Raw genomic sequence first — 22,772 nt, forward strand, 5'->3', positions numbered from 1 at the left:
GCACAGAACATGACAGCTGGGCAGCCCCAGCGGGGAGACGGCTGGGGAAGGTGTGCAGCCCCTCTGCCAATGTTGTGGCCTTGCTAATTCGGTTGGCAGCTTCTGTTTAACGCAGTTCTCCAGCACCGCCCTCTTTTTGCAACACCTGGCTACCTGCAGACCCTACAGCTAGAAGGAGAAAGGCAAGACCTGCTCTTCCTCCAGTTTAATTCTCTTTGGGCCTCTGCCCCTAGTTCAGCTCTGAGTGAGTTAATAATGGAAACTGGTCCTCAGAGGCTGTAGTGAGCTGCCTGAAATACTCCCCCCATGTTTTGTAGGGCCACTGCCCGTTTTGAAGGTGTGTTTTCAGAGAGAGGGAGTTTGGAGTGTATTTCTTGCATATTTTGCTGGTTCACCTGGTGGTCACCTTTTGCATGAGGCCAGGTGTACTCCAGTAGCTCTGACCCATGTGGGAGCTGGTGGATGTGTAAATCAGGAGCAGCAACACCCTGCTGCAGCCTCCCTGGTGTTACACACTTGCCTCAGCCCCTAAACCTGATCTTCATAGACCAAGCTGGGAATTGTACATGAGAGCCGCAAGGTGAGACAGTCTCCGTACCTTCCACGTATGGAGAAGAGGAGGAGGAGGAAAACCATGGGGTGGCAACATCCAGGAGGGAGTGACTTCCCTCCCAGCTGCTCCCGCATCTCTGGGCAGAGCAAATCTGGTGGGAGGTCTGAGTGTGCAAGAGAAGTGCCCTGCACAGGGACGCAGTTTTTAACAGTGCTAGCGGGATGGTATTCCCACCCCACGGGGCTGCCACTCCCTGGCTGCCTGAGGAAAATCTGCCCCACAAAGCTCTGTGGGTGGGATGGACAGGGTGGGAAAGCTGGGGTGGTTTGCACAGGCAGGAAGAGCAGTGCTTGGAGCCCCTGGTCACGCTGCAGTCTTTGCCGGGCTGGTGGCTTGGCAAGGTGGTTCCAGCATATCTGGCTACTCAGGCACTTGGCTGTAGCTGCTCGGAGACGTTCAGGACAGCCAAAGACAAAGGTGTCAGAGCCCGGTGCTCCCTGCTGCAGCCCAGCCTTCCTGGATGTGAGTGGTCAGAGCTGTTTCACACTGACCCGTGTGACAGCATCGATGCTTTCATGCCCGAACTCCGGGTGGAGTTATACTGGGATACACTAGGGCTGTCCCAGGACCGTGTTTCCCTCTCCCCTGGGATTCTTGTCAGGGCGGTGAGCTGTCTGTGCTAACCTGTGGCCTCTCCCTTTCCTACGAATTCCCAGAGAACACGACCTCGGTCCCCGCATCACCCACGTCATCTGGGTGTGGGGAGCACTTGGTGACGAGGATGCCCCACAGAGAGGCTGGGAGCGCATCTGCCCCTGGTGCCAAGGTCAGCGGTGAACTCAGGAGGTGAGGCCCCTAAAAGCCTCCCATCCCCCGCGAACCTATCGCGGGTCCCTCGCAGCTCTGCGGCCGCTTCCCTGCTCGCCGGCCGGAGCCGGGGTCCCGGCCCTCCTCCGTGCCGGGGAAGCCGCGGATCCCCGTCCGGGCTGCTCCGGCAGCGCCAGGTACGCGGTCCCGGCCCCGCTGCGGACCGCTCGGTCCTGCGGGGCCGTGAAACCCCCCGAAAACAGCGAAGCCCTCCAAGTAGGAGGGAAGGGAGAGCCGGACAGGACGGGAAAGTGCCGGGGCTGAGGGAAGACTCCAAGTTTCATCTTCCCCGGCCGGGCGGGATCGCTCCTCCGTGGGTTTCCCCTCCCCGAAACCGATGCGGTTTGGCGGAGCCGGAGCTCCGCTCGCCCGGGGCCGCCTCCCCCTGCGGCCCCGCGGAACCGGCACCCGGAGCGGACCGAGCCCCGCTCGGCGTCAGGGATCACTGGCGACGAGCCCTCCCGGGCAGCTCTCCGGCTTTGGTGTTGGGATTTTTTTGTTATTGTTGTTGTTATTTCTTTTTTTGTTTTCCTCCTCCCAGCACTCATTTTCCTTAAACGCTCCGGAGCAGCGGGAGCGAGGCGCCCGGGGCGATGCGCAGCGCGGGGGAGCGCATCCTCGCCGGGGACCCGGGCAGGGGACCGGCTTTCCCCAAAATCTGCCGGCCTGGGCTTCTCCTGGAAGAGGGACTTGATTTCCAGCCGGTTTCATTACTGGGAGAGACGCTGTGGTGGGGCACCACCCTCTACCTTTTTTTTTTTTTTCTTCTTCTTCTTCTTTTTGGCTTTCTAAGAAAAGAAGGGGGGAAAAAAGCCAGGGAGCGGAGCGGAGGAGCCGGGGCGGCCAGGCCGAGCCGTACACCCCGGAGCCGGGAAGGGCCGCCGGCCCCTCGAGGCGTGGCGGGGCCGGTGCCTGCAGCCAGGCAGGAGAGCGGGGAGGAAACTTATTTCGAGTGGGGTGGAGAGGGGAGGGCAGGGGGTGGGGGTCGGGCAGGGAGGTATCAGCTCCAGGAAATGTGCCTTGGCAGCAGTCGGACGGTCGCTTCCTCGCAGGTTGGTGAGCTCCTCGCCGGAGCCGTCCAGGGAGCAGCGGCTCGCTCCGCACCCCGGGAAGCGCCGGCAGCGGGGAAGGCGGTGCGAGGCTGCCGGGGAGGCAGGAGCCGCCGCAAGACCCCCCAGGAGCGGTGGCTACGGACGCCTCTCCCGCCGGCTCCTCGCAGGAAGGCACCGCCCGGGCCGCCCCAGGTAAGCGGCCGAGCCCGGCCGACGGCAGCCCCGCATCCTCCCGTCCCGCATCCTCCCGTCCGCGGCCGCGGGGGACCCGGGTCCGGTCGCCTCCCCACGTCGGGGCCGCGGGGCTGCTGCGAACCCGGCCGGGGCAGCGTCTGCGCAGCCGGAACGGGGGGCCCGAGGGGTTCTCCCGTTGGGAGGGAGGAGGGAGCGCGGCGCCGGGGATCGGGCGGGCAGCCGGGGAGGAGAAGCCCCGGCCGGGGGCGGCGGGGCCGGCGGCCGAGCTGAGCGCGGTGTGTCCAGGCTGTGTTGGCAGGCGGGCGGCGCGGCCCCTCGGCCGGCCCGGCTCCCCACCATGCTGGACGGGCTGAAGATGGAGGAGAGTTTGCAGAGCGCCCTGGACCCCGCGACCCCTTTCTCCTCCTTGCTGGGTAAGTCCGGGCACCCCGCTTGCCCTCCTGGGGACCCCATAGGGCGGGGCACGGCCGGGCGGGCCCGAGCGATGGATGGATGGGCACGGGGGCTTCGGGAGGCCCGGGGACAGCTTTTCCCGGCTCGTTCCTGCCCGGCGCCGCGCCGCTGCCTCCGCCCGGGGTGTGCCCCCGGCGCCCGCCTTCGCTGCTGCCGGTTCGTTCCGCGATTGCATTAAATCGTGTGTCCCCCTAACCCCCCTTGTAACGAAGGGCTCTCCTTCGTATCGAGCAATAAATAATTCGCTTCTTCTTTTTATCTTCGTTTTAATATCGGTTTCAAACGGTCGCCCTCTCTCTGAGCCGCGGCTCCGCTGCCGCCTTTCCAAGAGGAACGAAATTAGGGACGATGTGCCCCCTCCGGAGCTGCCCTAAGGCACAAGTCCCTCCTGGATTCCGCAGCAGCTCCCCGCATACCCCCGTCCCCCCGCGACCCACGAGCCCGTGCGGGGGAAGCGAGAACCGCGGGACCCTCGGTCCGTCCCTCGCCCGGCCCGTGTCCCCGGCCGCCTTTACCTCTGCCCACCCCAGCCCCCGGCTCTTTCCCCGCAGGCAGAGCCGCGACCCCCAAGTCGGTGTGCGAAGGGTGTCAGCGAGTGATTTTGGACCGGTTCTTGCTGCGCCTGAACGACAGCCTTTGGCACGAGCAGTGCGTCCAGTGCGCATCCTGCAAGGAGCCCTTGCAGACCACCTGCTTCTACCGAGACAAGAAGCTCTACTGCAAGCTGGACTATGAGAAGTAAGTGTCGCTTGCCCCTCGGGGAGCCCCCCCTCGCTCTGTTCTCACCGCCCACAAAGCCCCGGTGCCCAGCAAAAGCTTGTGCGGGGGACTGGTGCTCGGCCGCTGCTCCCCATTCCCCCTGCGCTGTGTGTCCCAGGAGGTGTCAGCCCTTGCTGTGCCGCTCGGCGAGTTGTGCTTCTGTCCCGCGGTCTCCTTGCGTCCCGGTTCTTCCCTTTTTAGAGCTGTTTCGTTGTGCTCAGGTTGTGCCCTGGGAATTGAGGATGTTTTGTTGGGAGCCTGGGAGACCCACGGTAACCCCAGGTCTGCGCGGGGACGGGGCCAAGCGTTTCTCCCCGGCTTTATTTTCCTACGGAGCATCCGCAGGAGGAAAGTTACATCCTCCCTGACCTGGTCCTGGACGAGGATTTTATCCTAAAATACTCACAGGCAGGGAAATGCTATTGCTCTCCCCCCTGGTTGGTGGGGAAACTGAGGCACTCAGCAGGAGCCAGGGAAGGCCCTGCTGAATTCAGAGTGTTGACTGTCACACACAGGCTTTTCCTGCATCCGGGCTGTGATGGCAAAGAAATTTTGGTGTTAAATCTCCCAGCCCTGGCCCTTTCCCTTTTGGAAGTGTGGGGTTGGGGGGAAAGACAATGAGAAAATTATTATTCTTTTTTAAAAGCAAAACCATTCCATTGGGGATGAGAAGAAGGCTGCTGAGTCTTTCCTCCCCTGCAGCTGCTTTCGTTTTTTTCCTGGCTCATCCTGCTCTTGCTGTCCTTTCCGGACCCCACTGCCTGGCCGAGTTTTGGAGCCGTTAAATTTTTGTTGCCTCTGGGCTGGTTGTTTCTTGAGGAGGGTGTAAGTGGGGGGCCAGATCCCTCGCTGCGGCGATAGCATGGCTGTTGAAGCCCAGCAATTTAATTCCCTTTTTTTACAGCAGAAAACAGTGATCGTTGATGCTCTCATCCCTGGCCTTCGGCGAGTTCGCGAGCATGCCGAGGTCTAGCCCGGTTCCAGGCCTTTTTAAAGTTGGGGTTTTGGGGTTTTTGGGGTTTTTTGCTTTCTTTTTTTCCCCTGTTTTAAATCCCGTATTGTGGGTCTGAGTTTAATCACTATGGATACAAGGCAAATTGAAAGCAGAATTTGTGCGCGTGACCTTGTTTTCAAATGTTTACGAAAGAGCGGAAGAATTAGCTGCCGTGAGAGTGGAAAGGAGAGAGCTGCGCCACAGGGTGGGTTTTTGTAGGCAAAAAATTTGTTGAGATTGGGTGTGCTGCTTGTTTGTCTGTAGAAATTCAGCTACTGGTTCCAGTACATTTCCAACACGATTGAATTCTCATTTTCTGCTTTATCGGTATTTTTGTTTGGATTGTCAAGGGGAAATTGGGGTGACGGTCACCCAGAAATGCCTTTCCAGCTTGCAGCACATGTGGATTTTACTCTTGACTGCAGCTTGCTAGCTCTTGAAGTGGCTCCAACCTGAAAGCCTCCTCTGATGTCTGTTGGCTGCGAAAGAAATTGGTGCCGCAGTTGGCTTCTTGCTGTGCCCATCTATCTCACTGTTGGGATGGACAAGGATGATTGCGGGGAAAAAAATGTCACAAATTTTTCCTAGGGTCTGGCGATAGCAGCATTTTTCCTGGTTATTTCCCGGTCATGTTTGGGTTGGTGACTTTTGCCCGAGCCGGGAAGCTCAGGCTCTGCGACAGGCGGTTTCTCAAGCTGTGATGGTATTAACCCTAACTCACTGCTGGCCTCTTCCCCTCCTGCCCCTACCTGCCTCTTGCCATCCTGTCATCGTCCCCTTGCATCTAATAGTCATTATTTTAGCGTGGGGGCGCAGGTTTGTGTCCGTCCTCCTTTCATCCACCCTGCAGGACTCTGCTGTGCCGGTGGTGTGAATCCTTACCTGGCGATGGCAAAGATGCAGAGCAGAGTCCCAAAGAGCTGTTCCCCTTGGGCTCTGCTGAGATTTATATAATTGTCTTTATTTACCAAAAATCCTTCTTTCTTTTCCCAAATGCCCATCCTGCCTTTGGACTGAGCATTTTCCTGGGTGCGGGAGCACCGTGCCTGCCTTGGCTGCGGTGCCGATGCCGATAGCAGGGATTTGAGAGTGAAGCGTGCAGAGGAAGCGCCGCTGCTCTCAGACTGAGCTCATTATCTTGAGCTGGTTAATTATCAAAGGTGACTGACACTCCATGCGGTGGAAAGCGGCCGATCCTCCCAGTGGCAGCGGTGTAGCTGGGCTCCGGAGGCCTCTCCGGGTGGGAGGGCTGGGGTGTCTGCCTCTGGAATGCTGGGGGTGTCAAGGAAGTGGTTGGGATCCAACCTGCCGTTGTCACGGCGTCGGTGTTCTGCGGTTGTGTTCGCTTTTGGTTTGTTTTTTTGTTTGTTTGCTTGGTTTTTGTTTTGTTTTTAAATTGATAGAAGGGATTTCTCTTCCAGATGGTGAGCATTGGTGTGTTTGGTGCAGAATTTTCCGACACATCTCTGCGCTCTCTGTTTGAGCTCTGTTTGCAACAAGGCTGCAGAGGGTTAATGAGGGAGCGCGAGACGGCAGCTATGCCCTCAGTTATAAATACACCCATGGAAAGTGTTACGGACGGATTTAAGCAAGCGTCTGACTCGCTGGACTCTAGAAATCGAGGAATAATTTGTTAAAACACATGTTTTATATTTCTCTGTCTTTCACAAAGAGGAAGGACTTGAGAGAGGACTTGGAAAGGGATGGATTAAAGGCTGAGGGTGCCAGGTCAGGTCTCAGCATCTCTTTGGGGTGCCACGGCTCAGGGCCCATGGGCGGTTCGGATAGTGATGCTGTCTGGGAACCTGGGGAGTTGGGGGTCATTCTTGGAGCAGTTTCCCCAGCGCTGACAGGGAGGGCTCCTGGGGAGGGACGGCTCAGGCCTGTGCCCCTGGGACGGCATCTATTTGGAGCAGAGGACGTTCGTTACAGAACATCCCAAATCCCGCGGCAGCCCCCGGCGCTTGTCCAAACCTGATAAGTCTCAACTATGACAAGGTTCAGTCTTTGCCCTGGCTGACTCCCTGACTGCAAAGTGGCCCTGGGGACATGCCCTGGGCTGTGGGGCCCCTGTGGTTGTGGTCAGGGGGATGGGCTTTTTGGCTGATTTGGGGGGGCAGCACCAAACCTAGCCATAAACAGGGAGGAGTGCTGGAAGCGATGTGAAGAGTAGGGCTACTCTGGAGCCTTAAAATCTGCACGAGGATGGGAATCGTTGAGGTCCCTCTTGCCTAGTGGTGTTCCACAGTAGGTTTGCACGGGCCGAGCAGAGCCAGGGATGTAGGGAGGACCTGGAGGCATGGGAAGATCCCCACTGCAGGTTCTGGGGGCCGGCAGCGCTGACAGCGGTGTGGTCATGACGGGGGGCGCAGCTGGGGAGCGTGGCGACGGCGGGACGGCTTGGCACGTCCCCAGCCACGGCGCAGAGCCCCAGCCCCAGCCCCGGCTGGCAGGAGCAGATGGCCAGCACATCTCGGAGCAAGCCTGGCATGTGGGCGCCGGCAGTGGAGGGGCGGCTGCAGCCCCCGAGCCGCCACCGCCGTGCCGGGCTCCCCGGCCGAGGCAGGCAGTTGTGTGATGCTCGCCCTGTCTTCGCACGGCTTGATGGCTCTGTGCTCTTGCCAGCTTCCACAGGGCTCTCCTTGCCTGCCTCCAAAATCCTGTGCTCCCAGAGTCACAGGCTTGTGCGGGTGCTTCCACCTCCTCCTTCCAGAGTTAAAATGTGATGTCGCGTCCAATTGCGAAGGAAAGAGATAAAAATCCTTCCACCCTCCTGGCGTGCACGTGAAAGAGCGCACGTGCAAAAGGACTCGTGTTGGGTTTTAAAATCGTACCTGGTGTCTTCACGTGGGGGATGAGCCTGAATCCTCAGCAGCATGGTCCTGCAGTCCATGGATGGATCTGTGGGCTCAGGGTAGCCTCCTCTCGCCCGCTGGAGGCTCCTCTCACAGCTGCTGCTGTAGAGGAGAGAGGGGGAAGAGTTTCGGAGCATGGTGGCTGTTTATGCTGCTTAACGTGTGTAATGAATGTAATTGCGCAATTAGCTGCGAGGCCTGGCACTGCTTCCCCAGCCCGGAAGGGCTGCGAGGGGAGCAATCCCACATGGATCAAATGGAGATGGTGCTGGACACTTCAACACAGCCTGGTCCCACCAGCTGGAGAGTTCTGTGATGTGCTGGGTTTGTCCTGGTGGTTTGCAGTCCCTTGCCTTCTCTCACTTGGAGAAGTGGGATTTTCTGTGCTTTTTGTGGCTGATGGGAGAGAATTTTCCCTCCTGAGAGCCACAGGTCAGCCCAGCTGCAGTCCAGCATGTTCTCTGGAGACCCCTTCCCTTCCTGTAGGACATCCTGTGCAGAGGATGATGCTGACTTGGGTTTCTCCAGAAGTCAGGCTGGCCTGGACAGGCTAGCAGAGCACACGCCAGCTCCATGGCACAGCATCCCTCTTAGTGGTGTCTCTTTTCCCATCTCTCAGTCTTTCCCTCTAGTGCTTCCCATCTGCTCTTCATCCCCACCTAGCACTTCATCTCCTTTAGCAAACACCTCTCTGTCCTCACCCACAGCTCCTGGAGGAATAGTACTGACTCGCTGTGGGCTGGGAGGAGTGTGGCTGTGGGGCAGCCAAATCTGGCCTCATCCCCACCAGGGATGCCGTGGTTGGTACTGCTGGGCTGGGACCAGGCACACTTTTGGTTTTCTTGTTATTAGGTCAACTTTCTGTGCCGGCAGGGGGTGGAGAGGCAGGGAAGCAGCGGGATGCAGCAAGAGGGACATTACAGAGGCCACTGTAGGATCCATGCTGGAAATGCCAGGCAAGCAAAACAGGCCTTGCCTCCATCTCTACCAAACCCTGTTCTCCCACTCGTGGGGCTCCCCCTTTCCGAAGTGAGCAAAGGAGAGATTTGGCATCTTGCCCCTTCTCTCGGCCCTTAATTGCGTTTGTCTTACAATTAACGTTTCATAGAAAGGCCTGGGAGTAAGTGAGGTTTGGCAGATTGGGAGCGAGGCAGTCGAATAGACTTGTCATCTCTCCCTCCGTGGTGGGGACAGAGGTGGCTTTGGGGTCACCCCATTGGCAGTGGGGTCCTGGAGACTGCAGGTCGGTACTATCAGCATGCTTCGGACTCCTCATGGTTTCTGCCATCTTATTTTGCACATACTATAATTTTTTTTTTTTACCTTTTTTCCCCCGACTCTACAAGCTGGAGCTCCCTGATCAGTCCCTGATGGGGCTCTTAAAGCCATGGGAACTGCTTCAGGTTTTTGCAGTCCTGACAAAGGCACCAAAAAAGAAAATGACTGGGGAAGAAAGAGGGGTTTGTCTGGTTTTGATGAGAATTTTGTCTCCACCAGCTGGAGAGACAGCTGGGGTCCTCTCCTGCCCCAGCTCGCCAGCCCTCGCCTCGCCGGTTCTTCACCTGCTCGCAGCCGCCGGGCACAGGGAGGGATTTGCCGAGCCGGGGATTTCAGAGAGCCCCCAGTTCAGTTTCTTGCTTGGTGCTTCCTCGGGGAGCCTTCCAGCAGGCTCTGCCCCTGATGGCGTGGCCACTGCCAGCTGATTTGGGAGCGGGTGGCAGTGCTGGGTGTGAGCTGTGCCGATGGCTGCCCGGCGGGAGGACAGGATTTGCCGGCGGCTGCATGTGCTACCGGGGAGACTGATCTCGGCTGGCTGTCCCCATCCCCACTGGCAGCAGTGGGATGGTCTCAACGTGCCCAAACACACAGCAGTTTCTGATTTTGATGCTGCACGCTCACCCCCGGGTATGGCAAGGGGGACCCCAATGCCCCCTCTACCTTGGAGCAGGAGAAAAGGGAGTTTGGGGTCTAGGGCTGATCTCCTACTGACAGGGGTGCAGGTCCTGCTTCTGGCTGAGAAGGGAGACAACCCAGTAGTCTGGATCTGGATTCACAGTTCCTCACTTCTGGCAAACCTCTTGGTGTGCAGCCAAGGGGGTACTCAGCCCTCAGTGCTGGAGCATGTCTGAGGAAGAGGAGGCTGCAGCCAAGGTGGACGGAGGTGGGAGAATTGTTCTGGATATTTTTCTTCTCAAGATGTTCTTTGTCTCTTTGTGCTCTCTTGTCTCTGCCTCATGCCCTCTGCAGATGCAGACACGAAGCAGGGATGGGGCTTGGGCTGGAGGACTGTGCCTTCACCTGCAATTCAATCAAGCACATCCTCCATAGCAGGAATGAGGAAGATATTTAAAGCAGGGAGAAAATATTTGGATTTTACTAGGGGAAAATATGGGGCTCAACCCAGCTTAATTTTTTTCCTTTTTTTTTTTCCTTTAAAGTATAAATAATGTTTTCATGAGGAATTTGAATTTCTGTGTATTTGTTTGAGATTTTAGAAGGGGAAAGGTGAGGGGGGCTCTGTCACGGTGAACCCTGTGACAACCCATAGTTCTGTTCCTCAATACTTTTTATCCTGGATGGAATCCTGCTTCCTGGCAGAAAGAATCCAGCTGGCCCATGGTTATCTTCTCCTGGGGCTGTTGGCCCTCAGGGGCAAAGGATGCACCCGTGTTTTCTTACGTGTCTCTGCGAAACCAGCAGGCATCTCATTGCAGCTCTGTTTGAGGTTTGCTGTTTGTTTTCGTAGGGTTGTTTTTTTGGTGTTTTTTTTTTTTTTTTAAGATGGTCAAACCTTGGTTGCCCAGGAGAGGGGTTCTGTAATTCCTGGCTTCCCACCTCAAATATTTACGGACAGCCAGATGCCAAAGCTTTTGCAAAAGACATGGGGTGGGCTGAGCTGTGCTGTGCTGGGGCTGTGCAGGGCACAGCGTTGGGCTGATGGCATCCAGTTCCCTTTATCTGGGGGGGTTTCTGTCTGGTGGCTCTGTCTTCTTGCCTATCTGGGACTTCTCTGGGGTCTTATTAACAAAAGACCACTTTCTTCAGGTGTTGCACGTTATGTAGGCTGGCTGGCTGAAAATGGAAGTTTCTCCCATAAAAGTTGGAGCTTTTAGTAGGGTGACTTGTGAGTTTCTGAGTACAGGGGTGAAATCATGTTGTGTTCAGTGCAAGTAATTTATTTTCTCCTGTTGCACTGTACTTGCATGCATCTACCTGTTTTCAGTGGAGTGTTTCAAGTGCTCATGAATATGATCCTGTTTTTTGAGTTCAGGTCTTCTGCCCTAGTGCATGGTCTGCGTATGATGGACCATGGTTGCATGCAAGAGAAAGAGCTGAGAATTGGCTCTGTCACCCATGAAATGGAGCTGGAAATACAAATCTAGCTTAAAAATGCTTCTTTCATCATCATAAGTGCTTACAGCATCTTGCTGGGTGAGTTTGAATGCTGGATATGAATCCTCTGTGTCTCTCCAGATCTGCCTAATTTTTATGCCATGCTCGCCTTTGTGTTTTCCACCTTGGGCTGCCTTTGACTGAAGATGAGCCAGAGTTTGTGTTGCAGCTCCTCCCAGGCACAAATTGGCATGATGAAGGTACAGATTGGTAGGAGAAGGCATGAATCAGAAGGAAAACCCCTCTCCTCTGTATCCCAGCACATCCCAGCAGTCAGCCTTGTCGGAGGCTCCCTGTGGTTCCCTGGCTGCAGATGAGTGGTTCTCCCTGCATGGAGACAGGGTGCTAATATTTCACAGGATTGTCTGAGGTGGAAGAGACCCAGAAGGATAATCAAGTCCAACTCAGGTGAATGGCCCACACAAGGCTCAAACCCACAACCTTGGTGTTACTGGCACCATGCTCTGACCAGCTGGGCTAATCTTGGTGTCACTGCAAGGGTCCTATTTTAATTTGCAGTCAAGAAAAGTACATTATTACTGAACTAAGTTTCCTGAAGGTTTACCTTAGGTTCTGCTCTTCCTCGGGGTGAATGCCTGGAAGGATACTGGAGGACTCTTCCTCAGTCATTCCTTGTGCTTTGCGAGCCCATCAGGGCTCAGCACTGATCCTCCCCAGCTGTCTCCCTGTCACTGCTGTCCCTACATTGTCTCTCTCTGCTCCCTACCCCTCTCCTTCCCTCGTGGCTTCGTTTCCTGAGGCCATCCTTGACAGCGGAACAAATCCCTTTTCACGGGACCATCGCTCCCCGGCCCATTGTCCCCCGCCCCCGCCGCCACTGTGCAAAATCCCCCTCCCCTGTTCCTCTGGAATGACAACCACCATCTCGGTGGGGTGGGGAGCCCCTGAAATCCCTCTGGGCAATGTTCCCTGCCCTGTAAGGGAGCAAAGTGGGGTCTTAAAAAGCACAAGAGGCGAGGGCGATTCCTGGAGAATCCATTGTTTGGATGCAATTGATCTCTTTGGGAGGTGCATCCTCCCCTCTGATGTTGTGCTTCAGAGATCCTTGCATGGACCTGGAGCCTGTGTGTCCAAGGACTCCTTCCTTCCTGCCTGAGGCCAGTGGGACTGTGCTATAAGTTGATTTTTGCTGCATAGCATCACCCAAGGTGGCTGAGCAGGAAGAGGAAGGTGGGAATTTTCTCTTTGCTACTGGAAGCTCAGGGAAGCTTTTGGCTGGAAAAATTTGGAAAGGAGAGAGAAACGTTAAGGACACCTGAAGGCAGTTTTCAGCTGCAGCAGCTTTTTTCATTTGAAAGAGTCAGTGTTGTCATTTCTTGCCTCCAACCCCTGCCATCGTAAAATCATAGGGATGCTTTTGTTGGAGAAATTTCTGCTTGGAATTTGCTGGCCCTGCTAAGCCTTTAATTCGGGAAACCTGAATCTTGGCTATGGAAAGGGTTACTAACCCCTGCAGTGATCTATCTAAATGGGAGGAGGGCAATGTCACACATTTGCAGTGGCTTCCACACTGATGATTGAGATGAATAAATTAATGGGTGCTGCTAGTGGAGGTGGGTGCTTGTTGAGGAACAACCCCAGAACTCCTGCCTGATGATTTCTGTGTTGAGCCTGGACTGGAACTGCCCTCTGACATGCTTCAGGGGCACCTTTTCCGGGCACCTTTTCCGGGCACCTTTTCCAGGCACCTTTTACTTTTCTGCTCTTGGAGAGTCAGCAGCAGAGGAGGGAATGTCAGCTGTGATCTGTTGTCAGGTGTGTAGGGCCCCAGCCCCGGACTGGGTGCTGAGGAGGGGTTTACAGCCTCCTTTCTCCTTACCAGCCACTTTTTATAGGTTCCTGCAAGGGCTGAAGGGGAGGAAGAGGCTCACACAGGATTCAGCCAAACCAGCGTCTGAATTGCCCCATGGAAATGCTGAACTCCAGGTTTTGGCTGCAGGGAGAGTAAGATGTTGCTCACCTGAACGGTGTCCTTGAACCCAGCCATCCTCTTGGCTTGGGTGTTTGTAGACTCTGGAGTGGTGGGATGGCTCAGGCTTTTGTGTCTGGAGTCTCACCTGTGCTCGGTTGGTGATGGGGAACTGAAGCCCTGAATTATTGATGTCTTGGCATCTCCTCTGGCCAGCAGCTCACAGCAGTGGTATCGAGCAGATCCTTTTAAAAGGTGCTTTGGATGTGGGAGCTTGGTTAGGAAATCATTAAGTGCCTGAAACTTCCTGATGCCTGCTTGAGTGGATGCTGCTCCTTCCCTGTGCACTCGTAATTATGAGAGGCTGAGAGAGCAACCTCAGTGGACTGGTGTAAAAGTTTAATGAAGCTTAAAGTCTTGTAGGTTGGGCTCTTGAATCTGAGCTTGTTTCACCTCTGGATCTGGGAAGGAGGGATAACCAGAAAGGAGGAGAGGCTTCCTGCATGCATTACCTCAAGGACTTTAAACCCCACGTCATGGGAGGAGCTGTTTTGGAGATGGATTAGGGGAAGGTAATGAAAGAAGACATCAGAGATGGGTAAAGATGGGTGAAGGGCCCTGCTTGGTGAGATGTTTATCCTGCTGCAGGTGACGTGTTTATCCTTGTCAGTGGGAAAGCTGCCCATGACAGGGACTGTTGGATCCCAGAAACCTGGAATTTTTGAGCTTTCTGTGCTTTCTGGCACTGATCCCCTGGAGAACACTGCTTTTGACTTGAGGCTTGGAGAAGGCTTGCAAATATGAGTGATGGAGTTAAAATAATGGGTGTGTAGTTACAATAGAAGTTTGTGATTTCAAATGGTGAAGGGTTTGGAATCTGAGGTTTTTATAATATAGTAATAGGTATGGGACAAGATGGAGAATTTTGGGTGTTGTCTTCTTTTAGAATCTGACTCCTCTTCTTTTAAGGACAATTTTTTCTGACCCCTGCTGTGCCAGATGCCCTGTGCAGCCCCAAAGCCAGGCGGTGTAGGTGGGTGGGTGCTGGCATGCAGCAGGGCCTGGGTGGCTCACCCAGCTCCTGTTGGAGATGCTCCAGGCTCGGAGGGTTGTTGGGACGCTGGTGTTTGGGACACAACAAGTTCCATGGCCCTGTTTTGTTTCTCTGTGGCCAGCCGGGTTCAGAGGCACTGATGCCACCCGTTCTTATCCCGGCAGGAGGATGTGAAGTGATGAATCTGGCTGCTAAACCAGAGACCCAAATCCCAGCTCTGCTGGGATGGCCCATCCCCACCCTCCAGAGGAAGTGCAGTTTCCCTGCCAATAATGTCTTTATGCTATTTCCAACCACATAACAAAACATCCCAGGAACTCCCTGAATCCTTGGCTTTTAAAGTAAGTATACCCCCACCTTGAACTGATTTATTTTTGCCTGTTTTGGCACTTCTGTCTCCTAGCATCAGCCATGATCCTCCCCTCCCCGGCCTGATGCCTGCAGAGCACCATTCTCAGGCAGAGCAGCCTCATTTTGGGGGTGATGCTTTGCAGGTCTCCTTTATCAGCCAAGGACATGTATCAGGCATGTTGTGGGTGAAAGGGGCTGATGAAACGACGCCCAAATCTTCGCCTTTCCATTCAGTTCCCTCGTGCCAAAAAAAGTGCAGCAAAAGTCAACCAACGATGCATCTTGCCGAAGCTGCACTTTTTTTTCCATGAGGATTAGTGGTTCAAGAGCGGGGATTTTCAAACTGACAAGCCCTTGGCAGAGAAATAATTACAGGCTTTTTTATCCTTTGTATTTCCTAAGTAGTTCTAAATAACTTCTTCCCTTGAGGCATTTTTTTAAGTCTAAAATATGGGGGGGGAGGAAAAAGTGAATTTCCTTAGTGTCCTTGAAAATATGCAAGATGTTTGTGGAGACCATTTAAGTTTCAGCTATAAGGTTTTCTCCGTGTGTTTTTTGCTTTAACCACGTCCAATCAACCAGAGTTTCTTGGCTGGTGATGCTTCAGAAATGGATCTTAGGAATTGGAGATGGAGGGAGATAGATGTGATCACATCTTGGCCATCTCAGGAATGCGAGTTTTGCCTCTCTAGTATATTCCCCAGGGTTTTTTACCCCACTCCTTGCTGTAAGAGAAGGTTTCTGGGGCAAGTGCAGCAGGCTTTCCTTGTCAATGTCTATTATTTGATTCCTCCAAGGTGCTGTCCCTTGGGGAAGCCATGGCCATCCCCCTTTCCTCAGCATCCTGCAGCGTTTCCAGGGGCTGCAGAGCCCAGCAGGGTTCACCCAGCCCTATCCTCTGCTGGCTCCTCTCCTTGCCTGTGCCTCCATCCTGAATACTTTGCCCAGTCTTTTTAAAAACAGACAGTCTGATCTGAAAAAAAAAATAACTCCTGGGGGCAGCTGGGGGCACCTTCAGGACAGACACACATGGGCTTGTGCCTTTTATCCCTGGAAGAATTCACCTCCTGTGAGTTTCCATGGAAGCATGGTACCCTAATTTTCTGAGCACCTCTGTGCTGCACCATGTTTTACCATGCCTGGAGCTCTTTTTATCCCTGCTCTTCTGCCCCTCTCAGAAGAGCCCTCTGGAGGGCGCTGTCCCAAATCTCAGCTATTCCATGCCTGACCAGGTATCCATTCATCCCTAACACACTGTTTGTGATGCAAGGGGGGACCTGGAAGGACCCACTGGCATTTGCACTCCCTGCAATATCACAGGGCAGTGCTGGGGCTGCCTTATTGCATCTGCTGTCAGGGCATTGCTGGGGTGCTCCCCTGGGATTGCTGCTGCAATATTCCTGCTGTGGGTAGGCTGCTGTTAATAACAGCATTGCTCTACCTTGGCTTTATTAAATGAGGGAAACCTCCTTTCCTTACACCCCAGGCACGTCGGGGCCTGGCCTTGCGGGTGAGAGGGAAGGAGGTGGGAGCAGAGAAGGGGGAGTGTTTGAAGTAATTCGAGATGCTTGGTGCAGAGTGGGGAATTGCCAAGATGGGTGATATCTTGATGAGGACCCTCTGCAAGCCCCCTCTGTGGGCTCTGCCTGACTCACCTCACTCCTCCCAGCCCTTCAGTCTCCCTTGGGGCTATGGTGTTTCAGGAGTGGGGTGGTGAATGCCTTGCTTTCCCTGTTCCCCCTTCTACTGAAGACCGTTTTAGGGTACTTAAATTGTGGTTGAGCTAGTGAGGAGGCCACAAGGTCGCTGCAGGGCTCACAAAGTGCCCTGTGCCCTCCAGATGTGGCAGGTGACTCTGCAGGGGAATACATAGTGCCAGGAGGGGACCTGCCTGTCCTGTCTCTCTGCTGTCTCAGCCATCATTTCTCAGGGGAAGGGTTTTGGGTTTTTTTCTCTGCTTCCCCTGTTCAGACGCTGCGAATCCCACTAAAACTTCTGACTGGAGCAGGGATTACGTGCTCGGGTTTCAGCCCTTGTCTGCAAGTGGTGTAAACTTTTTGCTGGAGCTCAAGTGACATTTTGTGGGAGATAGGAGAGTATTAAGTGTTGGTCCTCGCAGATAAAAATAGCTGCTGGCCCAATGACATTTTCTGTCATCTTGTCACTGCTCCATCGCCTCCACGCTGGTGCTCCCACTCTGGGCTTTTCTCATCCTCAGGTGCTGGGGGCACCCAAAGCCCCACCCAGCCTGAGCATCCTCACCTGCCTCAGCAGCAGCACCTGGCACTGGCTGTAGGGCTGGATAGGAGCAGCAGGTCCTGGTTTTGTGGTCCCAGGGGCTGTAAGGAAACACCAAAACCTCTTCCCCTGGAATCAAGAGTCCAAATTGCTCATTAGTGCAAACCTCAGTGCTGGAGTGGGAGCTCTCCCGGTGAGGGAGCCCTCATGTGCACACACGTGGCCGTCTGTCTGTTTTTCCTGTTGCTGTGTTTCCAAGCTGATGTTTTTATCCTGAGGTTACAGCTGGAGTTGGCTTGGGGCCCTTCAGCAGCATCGGCAGAGCTGACTCTTGCTGCTCCAGAAATGCAGGGCTGGGGCCGGGCTAAGGAAAGGGAAGGAGAGGAGGAGGAGGGACCAGATCTGCTGCTGGGAGAGACTCTCACACCCTGCCTGGCCTGCACCTTCCCCAGCCCCGCTTTGGAGCAGCATCCACCAGCTCCCATCTCCATAAAGAGCTGGTGTGGCTCTGGGAGAGCTCGTGTATGGCTGAAGGTATGGCAGCAGGGACAAGTTCTCCTCCTGTCGAGCCTCTCTTCCTCATGACTGGGCCACGAAGTCCCCTGGTATTGGACTCTATGGACTGGGCATCCTTTGAGGGTGCCTTCATTCCATCTGCTTGTTCTTCTGAGTGATGATGGGCTCATCATTCACCCCAAGGATCACTTCATGGGGAGAGCTGCACAGTCAGGCTGGCTTCAATGCAAATTTTTAATTGCAGCCCCTAAATACCTTTCTCAAAAAAGTGAAATTTGGGAGCAGCATCTTTTCCACATTCCCTTTGCTCTCTGGTTCGAGGCCCACCTGCCTCTGGGGGTTTCATCATCTTGCCTGGTGTCCTCCCTGAGCTGAAGCATCTCTCCCTCCAGAAGTAAGGAACAAGGTCCTCCTTGTGTGTCTGGAGCCAAACCAATGCGGTGGCACTTGGCTACTTACAGTAGTGGGCGATTACTGAGCCCCTGCCAGGAATTCTTCCAGTGGGATCGGGAAGGCTCTGGGGTGTTAAATTTGTCCTGCAGTGTGTAACCTCTGAGCAGAGCCCGCCGTGTTTTGTAACGGGTCATACGATGCCGGCCGTGGCAGCCTCCTGCCCCGTGCTTCAAGGTCAGTGCTGAGCTTGGGGCCACAGGGGCAGCTCCTGGCTGCAGCCCTTCCTGCCTTCTGTGCCTCTCACCAGGCTCTGCTCTCTTCTGGGGAAAAGCCTCCAGACCCTTAGGAGCTCAGGCTGTTTTCTCCCATTTGGAGAGGCTGCAGCCCACATCTCAGCATGTGTCCTTGCAGGATGTGCTCCTGGGACGCAAATCCTGCCCGTATCTCGTGTGCCCCCACACACTGTCTCCACACCTGCCAATCACTGCCCTCAGCCAGAACTTGGGCAGGTGCAGCTCTGTTCCCTGAGAGTTTTGCAGCATCCTGCCAAAGACAGGACATTCCAGGATACTTACAGACAATATTCCCTCCTTCTCCTTGTCCCAGTAAGGAATTTGTCTTGTATCCCTGAAACCGAGGGAGCTGCTGAGTAGAGAAGGGTCTGGCAGAGGTGAGGAGTGCAGGGTCTGTGCCATGATGAATAACCAGTGATGCTGCTGCCTGCTCCGTTCCATGGCTTCCAGCCCCCCACAGGAATGCACATCCATCCCAATGGGAAAGAGCCTCCTGTGGTCTTTGTCAATAAATACATGTTTTAGGCCTACCATTGTATCAAGGAATTAGAAGGGACTGTTTGGACAGACTGCTAAATAAGAATTAAAGGTTTCGAACATTAATGGGCAATTGGCCCTCACCAGTTCTCTTGTTACAGAAATGTTTCATTTATAATTTGGACCCAAGCTGGGATGTGCTGAGAGATGCTCAGGCTGCAGCCTGCACATGGGGGTTAACGTGGTGCTCTCTCCTGCCAGAAAATAATAAAAGCCAGGGACTGTCTAGGGATTGTGCATGAAGGATTAGGAAGAGGATATGCATGGGCCTGTCTGCAGCTGGTTGAAGTCTAGTGCAGAGGGGTTAGCCTGGAAATCATTGTTTTCTGATGGCTGTGAGGGGGCCAGCATGGAAAGGGATGTCTCCTAAAACCTGAGGATCTCCACAGCCGGCTGATGTTTTTAGTGGGAGGCAGCACGTGGATCCTCACTCCCTGAGAGACATCTGTGCTGGGAAGGAGGGAGGAAGCACTGTGGTGTGGATGCCTCTGTCTCTGCTTTCCAGGTGTTGCAGTTGTTCAGCGTAAGTGGAGGATGCTGAGCTCGAGGGATGGGTTTTTTTGGTGCCAGTGGAACATACTGGACTCTAGGGAGCAGGGTTTGGGGGTTTTTTGTGTGTGAGTGGAGCTTGCTGGGGTCTGGGGAGCAGGGCTTTAGTGAAAGTAGAAGATGCTGGGCTCCAGGGACTGGGTTTTCAGTGTGGTCAGAGATTGCTGGTGTCTGGGGAGCAGGTTTTTTTGGTGGGAATAAACTTCGTTGGACTTTAGGGACTAGGTGAGCCGAGTGTGAGCAGAGGATGCTAAGCTCCAGGGACCAAAGTTTTCCACTTTTCTGTCAGATCCACAGATTCTGCTGGGATTCTGGCTTCATCCACATCATTATCTGTGTCCTTTTGGCTTTTGAGGCTGCAAGTCCCAAAGTCAGGGAGTTCAGTGAAGTCCTTTCCTCTAGGGAGAGGAAAAAAGCCAGAAGATGCTCAGGCCTTGTGCTTGTTTGACTTTGATGCTGGCAGTGCTATTCCTTGAAATGGCCACCTTGAGCTGGTTCAGGAGTCACAGCTCTTCAGGTGAGAGGGAGCCTGAAGATTTCCCATCATCAGGTATCCACCATTAAGGATTTACCTTTGCACCCGCCACGCTTGTGGAAGGTGCCTGCTGAGATTGAGGCATCGGAATTCCCCAGGGCAAGTTGGGCCTTTATGGCCCTCGCCCAAGACAAGCACTGGTTGCTTTTGTGGCAACTATTAATTGCTTCCTGAATTTAAAAAGCATAAGCAAACTCTCTTGCTGGGGAACAAGTTGCCTGGCGCGTAAATGCTTTGCCATTAATGCCTGGCTGACCCTGACGATGATGTGAGGACCAGAAGAGCTTTCAAAGAATTTACCAGAATCCATTTCAAGGGAGGTTGTGTGTTGTAAATCCTGAAGTAATGGGATGGAGGGAATTAGGTTAGATCATAGTTTGCAGAAACCAGGCGCGATTCCCCGTCGAGGGCCTTGATATCATCAGAGCAGCGTGGTGAGAGGAGGCCCCCACATGTCCTTATCCACTGATGAGTGCCACTGATGAGTGAGTTTACAACCTGGAAAATGAGATTATCAGAGGGTTGGTTTCACTTGTGACACTGGGGAGAAAAATAGGGTCCTGTTAGGTCCAAAAGTGCGTTGTAAAGCTGCAGGGGTTCCTGGAGGACCAGCCTGGGATGGGGCTGTTGGTGCTGGGTCGAGGATTCCTAAGGCTGCCAGCACCCACAGCAGCAGCCCTGGGGTGCCTTGCACCCCTTTTGTGGGAGTGTCTTGGGTGGTCCTGCGCCCCTGCTGGGCTCACCCCAGCTCAGGGAGATGCTTTACAAAGATATTTAACTGTTGGAGCAAGCGAGGCGGTGCCGATCTTGCTTTCACAACCTGCCCTGGTGTACAATCCATCTCTCTTGTCCTGCCATGAGCAGTCCTGAAGCTGTTTGCAGATTTTTGGGGGGGCCCAGCCCCTCCTTGCCAGCTCCCCAGCTTGGGGACAGGGCTGCTGAGCTATTTCACAGGGAGATGCTGGTGCGTGGGGCTGTTTGCTGCCTCCCCCCTCCAGCAACGCCTTTCATTTGCTCGCTACCTCCTCTGCTTTTGCTCTTCCTCAGCTCACCCAGCTCCGGAGGGATGGGGCTGGGCCAGCTTTAGGGATGCCGATGGTTTGTTTTTTTGGCTTTTTTTTTTAGCTCTGCAAACAGTGTTAAACCGCTCTCGTTTGAAAGGGCAGGTGTGGGAAAGGAGCTGTTTCGCCTGCAGCAAGAAAAAAGTATTTCCCAAATCCAATATCTATGCAATGAGGGTACTGTGGTGGGAATTGCACATCCTTCCATGGGGCAGCACTTGCAGGGAAAGCAGTCAGAGGCCAGGCTGCCTCGAGTCCTAATAATAGTCTTGCTGGCTGCCTGGGGCAAGGCACTGGGGCTTGAAGGAGCAAATCTAGTGGCTGATATTCGGCTGATATTCTGCCTGTTAATGTTGCTGCAGCAGATCCCATCCCACTTGTCCGCCTGTTGTGGAATTGCCTGGCACACCCATGGCTTGGTGATGTTTTCAGGATGCCAGCGCTTGACACTGGGGAAGGTGTAAGTCTAAATTAGCACTGGGGTGTGTGTTTTTGCATTTCACTCTCTCCAGCAGAAGGACAGAGTTCAAAGGGGTTCTGGCCTTCCTGGAATAGGAAATGGCGGGATCCACCCCGGAGCTTTTTCTCCTCTTACCCAGAAGAGTCCCACCCCAGCTGGGAAGCCCTGTGTTCAGCTGGGTGTGGAAATGGGGATGGAGAGGTCTTTGTGAGGACCATGCTCCGCTTCTACTGCTGGTCTTTCTTCTTGGGCATGTGTGAGGTTGTGTTTGATCTGGGTCTGAACTTGTGGTTTGTCTTTCTTCTCCATTTAAAATGGGGGGGGGGGGGGGGGAGAGAAATTCAGGAGGCCCCAGTGAGATGGGCTTGGAGCAGGGTGGCTCTCCCTGCACTGAGCAGGCATTGGCGTCCAATTTTCTGTCTCACTTTGTTAAATGGACCTGTGAACCCATTGCAAAGCCAAGATTGCAGAGGCAAGCAGCCTGTGGCCAGATTGCAGGGTCTTGCTTAACCCAGATCTGCTGGGCTTATCCCCACAGTACTCCTGTGTGGTCCCAGCTTCACCTTTTCACCAGTGAGAAGCTCCCCAGGACAGCACAGCTGGCCCTGGGGAACTGGGTTTTCCATTGGAGGCAGGTTTTAATCAGCCTCGTGGGTGTTTTCTGTGCTACGCTGTTAGAGGTGGGAATTAGCTCGTGATGGTCACAGAAGCAGTTTTGAAAGCAGTCCCTTCCTTTCTCCCTCTCAGGAGGTGGTTTGGAGGGACCTTTCTGTGCTGGCAACGCACGGGACACTCTTGGCATTGGCCACCCCAGGAGGTGTTTGGCAGGTGACATCAGTAGGCTTCAGTAGAAACACTCTGCAAATAAGCAGGGGGGTTCTGCCAGTGGTTGGTTCCCTACCCAGGGGCTCTGTGTGGCTTTGATTTGGGCTCTGCCCATGCTCAGATGGTTTTCCTCCTGGTGCCTTCCTTCCCTGCAGGCTTTCACAGGAACTGGGGCCGTCTTTGGCTTTCTGCCTGCACATACAGAGCTTGGTGGCCTGAGGTGGTGATGTCACCACTGTGTTTCAGCTTTGTATGAGTCCTTTCCCACCTCTGCATCCCACAGAGGACTTCCAGGGACAGAGGAGTCACCTGAGGAGGGGAGATGCTGTAGAAATACAGGCATGGTGGCCTAATGTGCCACGTCCACCACTGTGTCCAGACACCCAGTGAGTCACATCCCTGCCTGGCTTTGGGGATCACCATTCCTGGAGGCAGAGATTTGACAGGTGTGGATTTTTCTCTGGGATAGGGACAGAGAAATACAACATCCATGTTTGCAAGCCACTGGAGACATCTCTGGAGGAGGAGGTATGGAGGTGCTTGGCATGCAGCTTGTGGAGGGGCTGGGGTGAGTTTTGGGGGCTTGGGGTCCCCTTCGCACTGATGCTGCTGGGAGGGGCTGTTCTTTATCTGGTATTTTCCATTTCTTGGCTCAGCAGTGGAAGGTGAAGGGTTCCCCTGCCTGCCCTGGCTGTCAGCAGGGCTGTGCAGGCAGGACATGGGAAAGGAAGGAGAAGAGGATAACGCCCCAGCCGCGGGCCCTGGCCATTTCTGGACGAGTAGGTCATCTGGGTGTGGGAGGGGAGCTGGTGTCCAAGCCAGCCCAGAGAGGCTGGGATTGGGTGTATGTGTGATTTGGGGGAAAGTGAGAAGGGATTTCTTAGGCGAGAGGAATGCAAGTTTCCTCCT

General features: G+C 54.5%; 1 protein-coding gene across 1 annotated transcript in view; it reads left to right on the plus strand.

Annotated features, from left to right (window-relative positions):
• The first annotated feature begins 3,004 nt into the window (after nt 1–3,004).
• LMX1A (LIM homeobox transcription factor 1 alpha) overlaps nt 3,005–22,772 on the plus strand; it is a 41,098-nt gene continuing 21,330 nt past the window's right edge. Inside the window, exons 1-2 of the mRNA XM_062497278.1 lie at nt 3,005–3,080; nt 3,672–3,858. Coding sequence (XP_062353262.1) covers nt 3,005–3,080; nt 3,672–3,858 — 263 coding nt within the window. The remainder of the gene's footprint in view (nt 3,081–3,671; nt 3,859–22,772) is intronic.

The sequence above is a fragment of the Cinclus cinclus genome, chromosome 8 (genome assembly GCF_963662255.1).
Source record: "Cinclus cinclus chromosome 8, bCinCin1.1, whole genome shotgun sequence".
Lineage (NCBI taxonomy): Eukaryota > Metazoa > Chordata > Aves > Passeriformes > Cinclidae > Cinclus > Cinclus cinclus.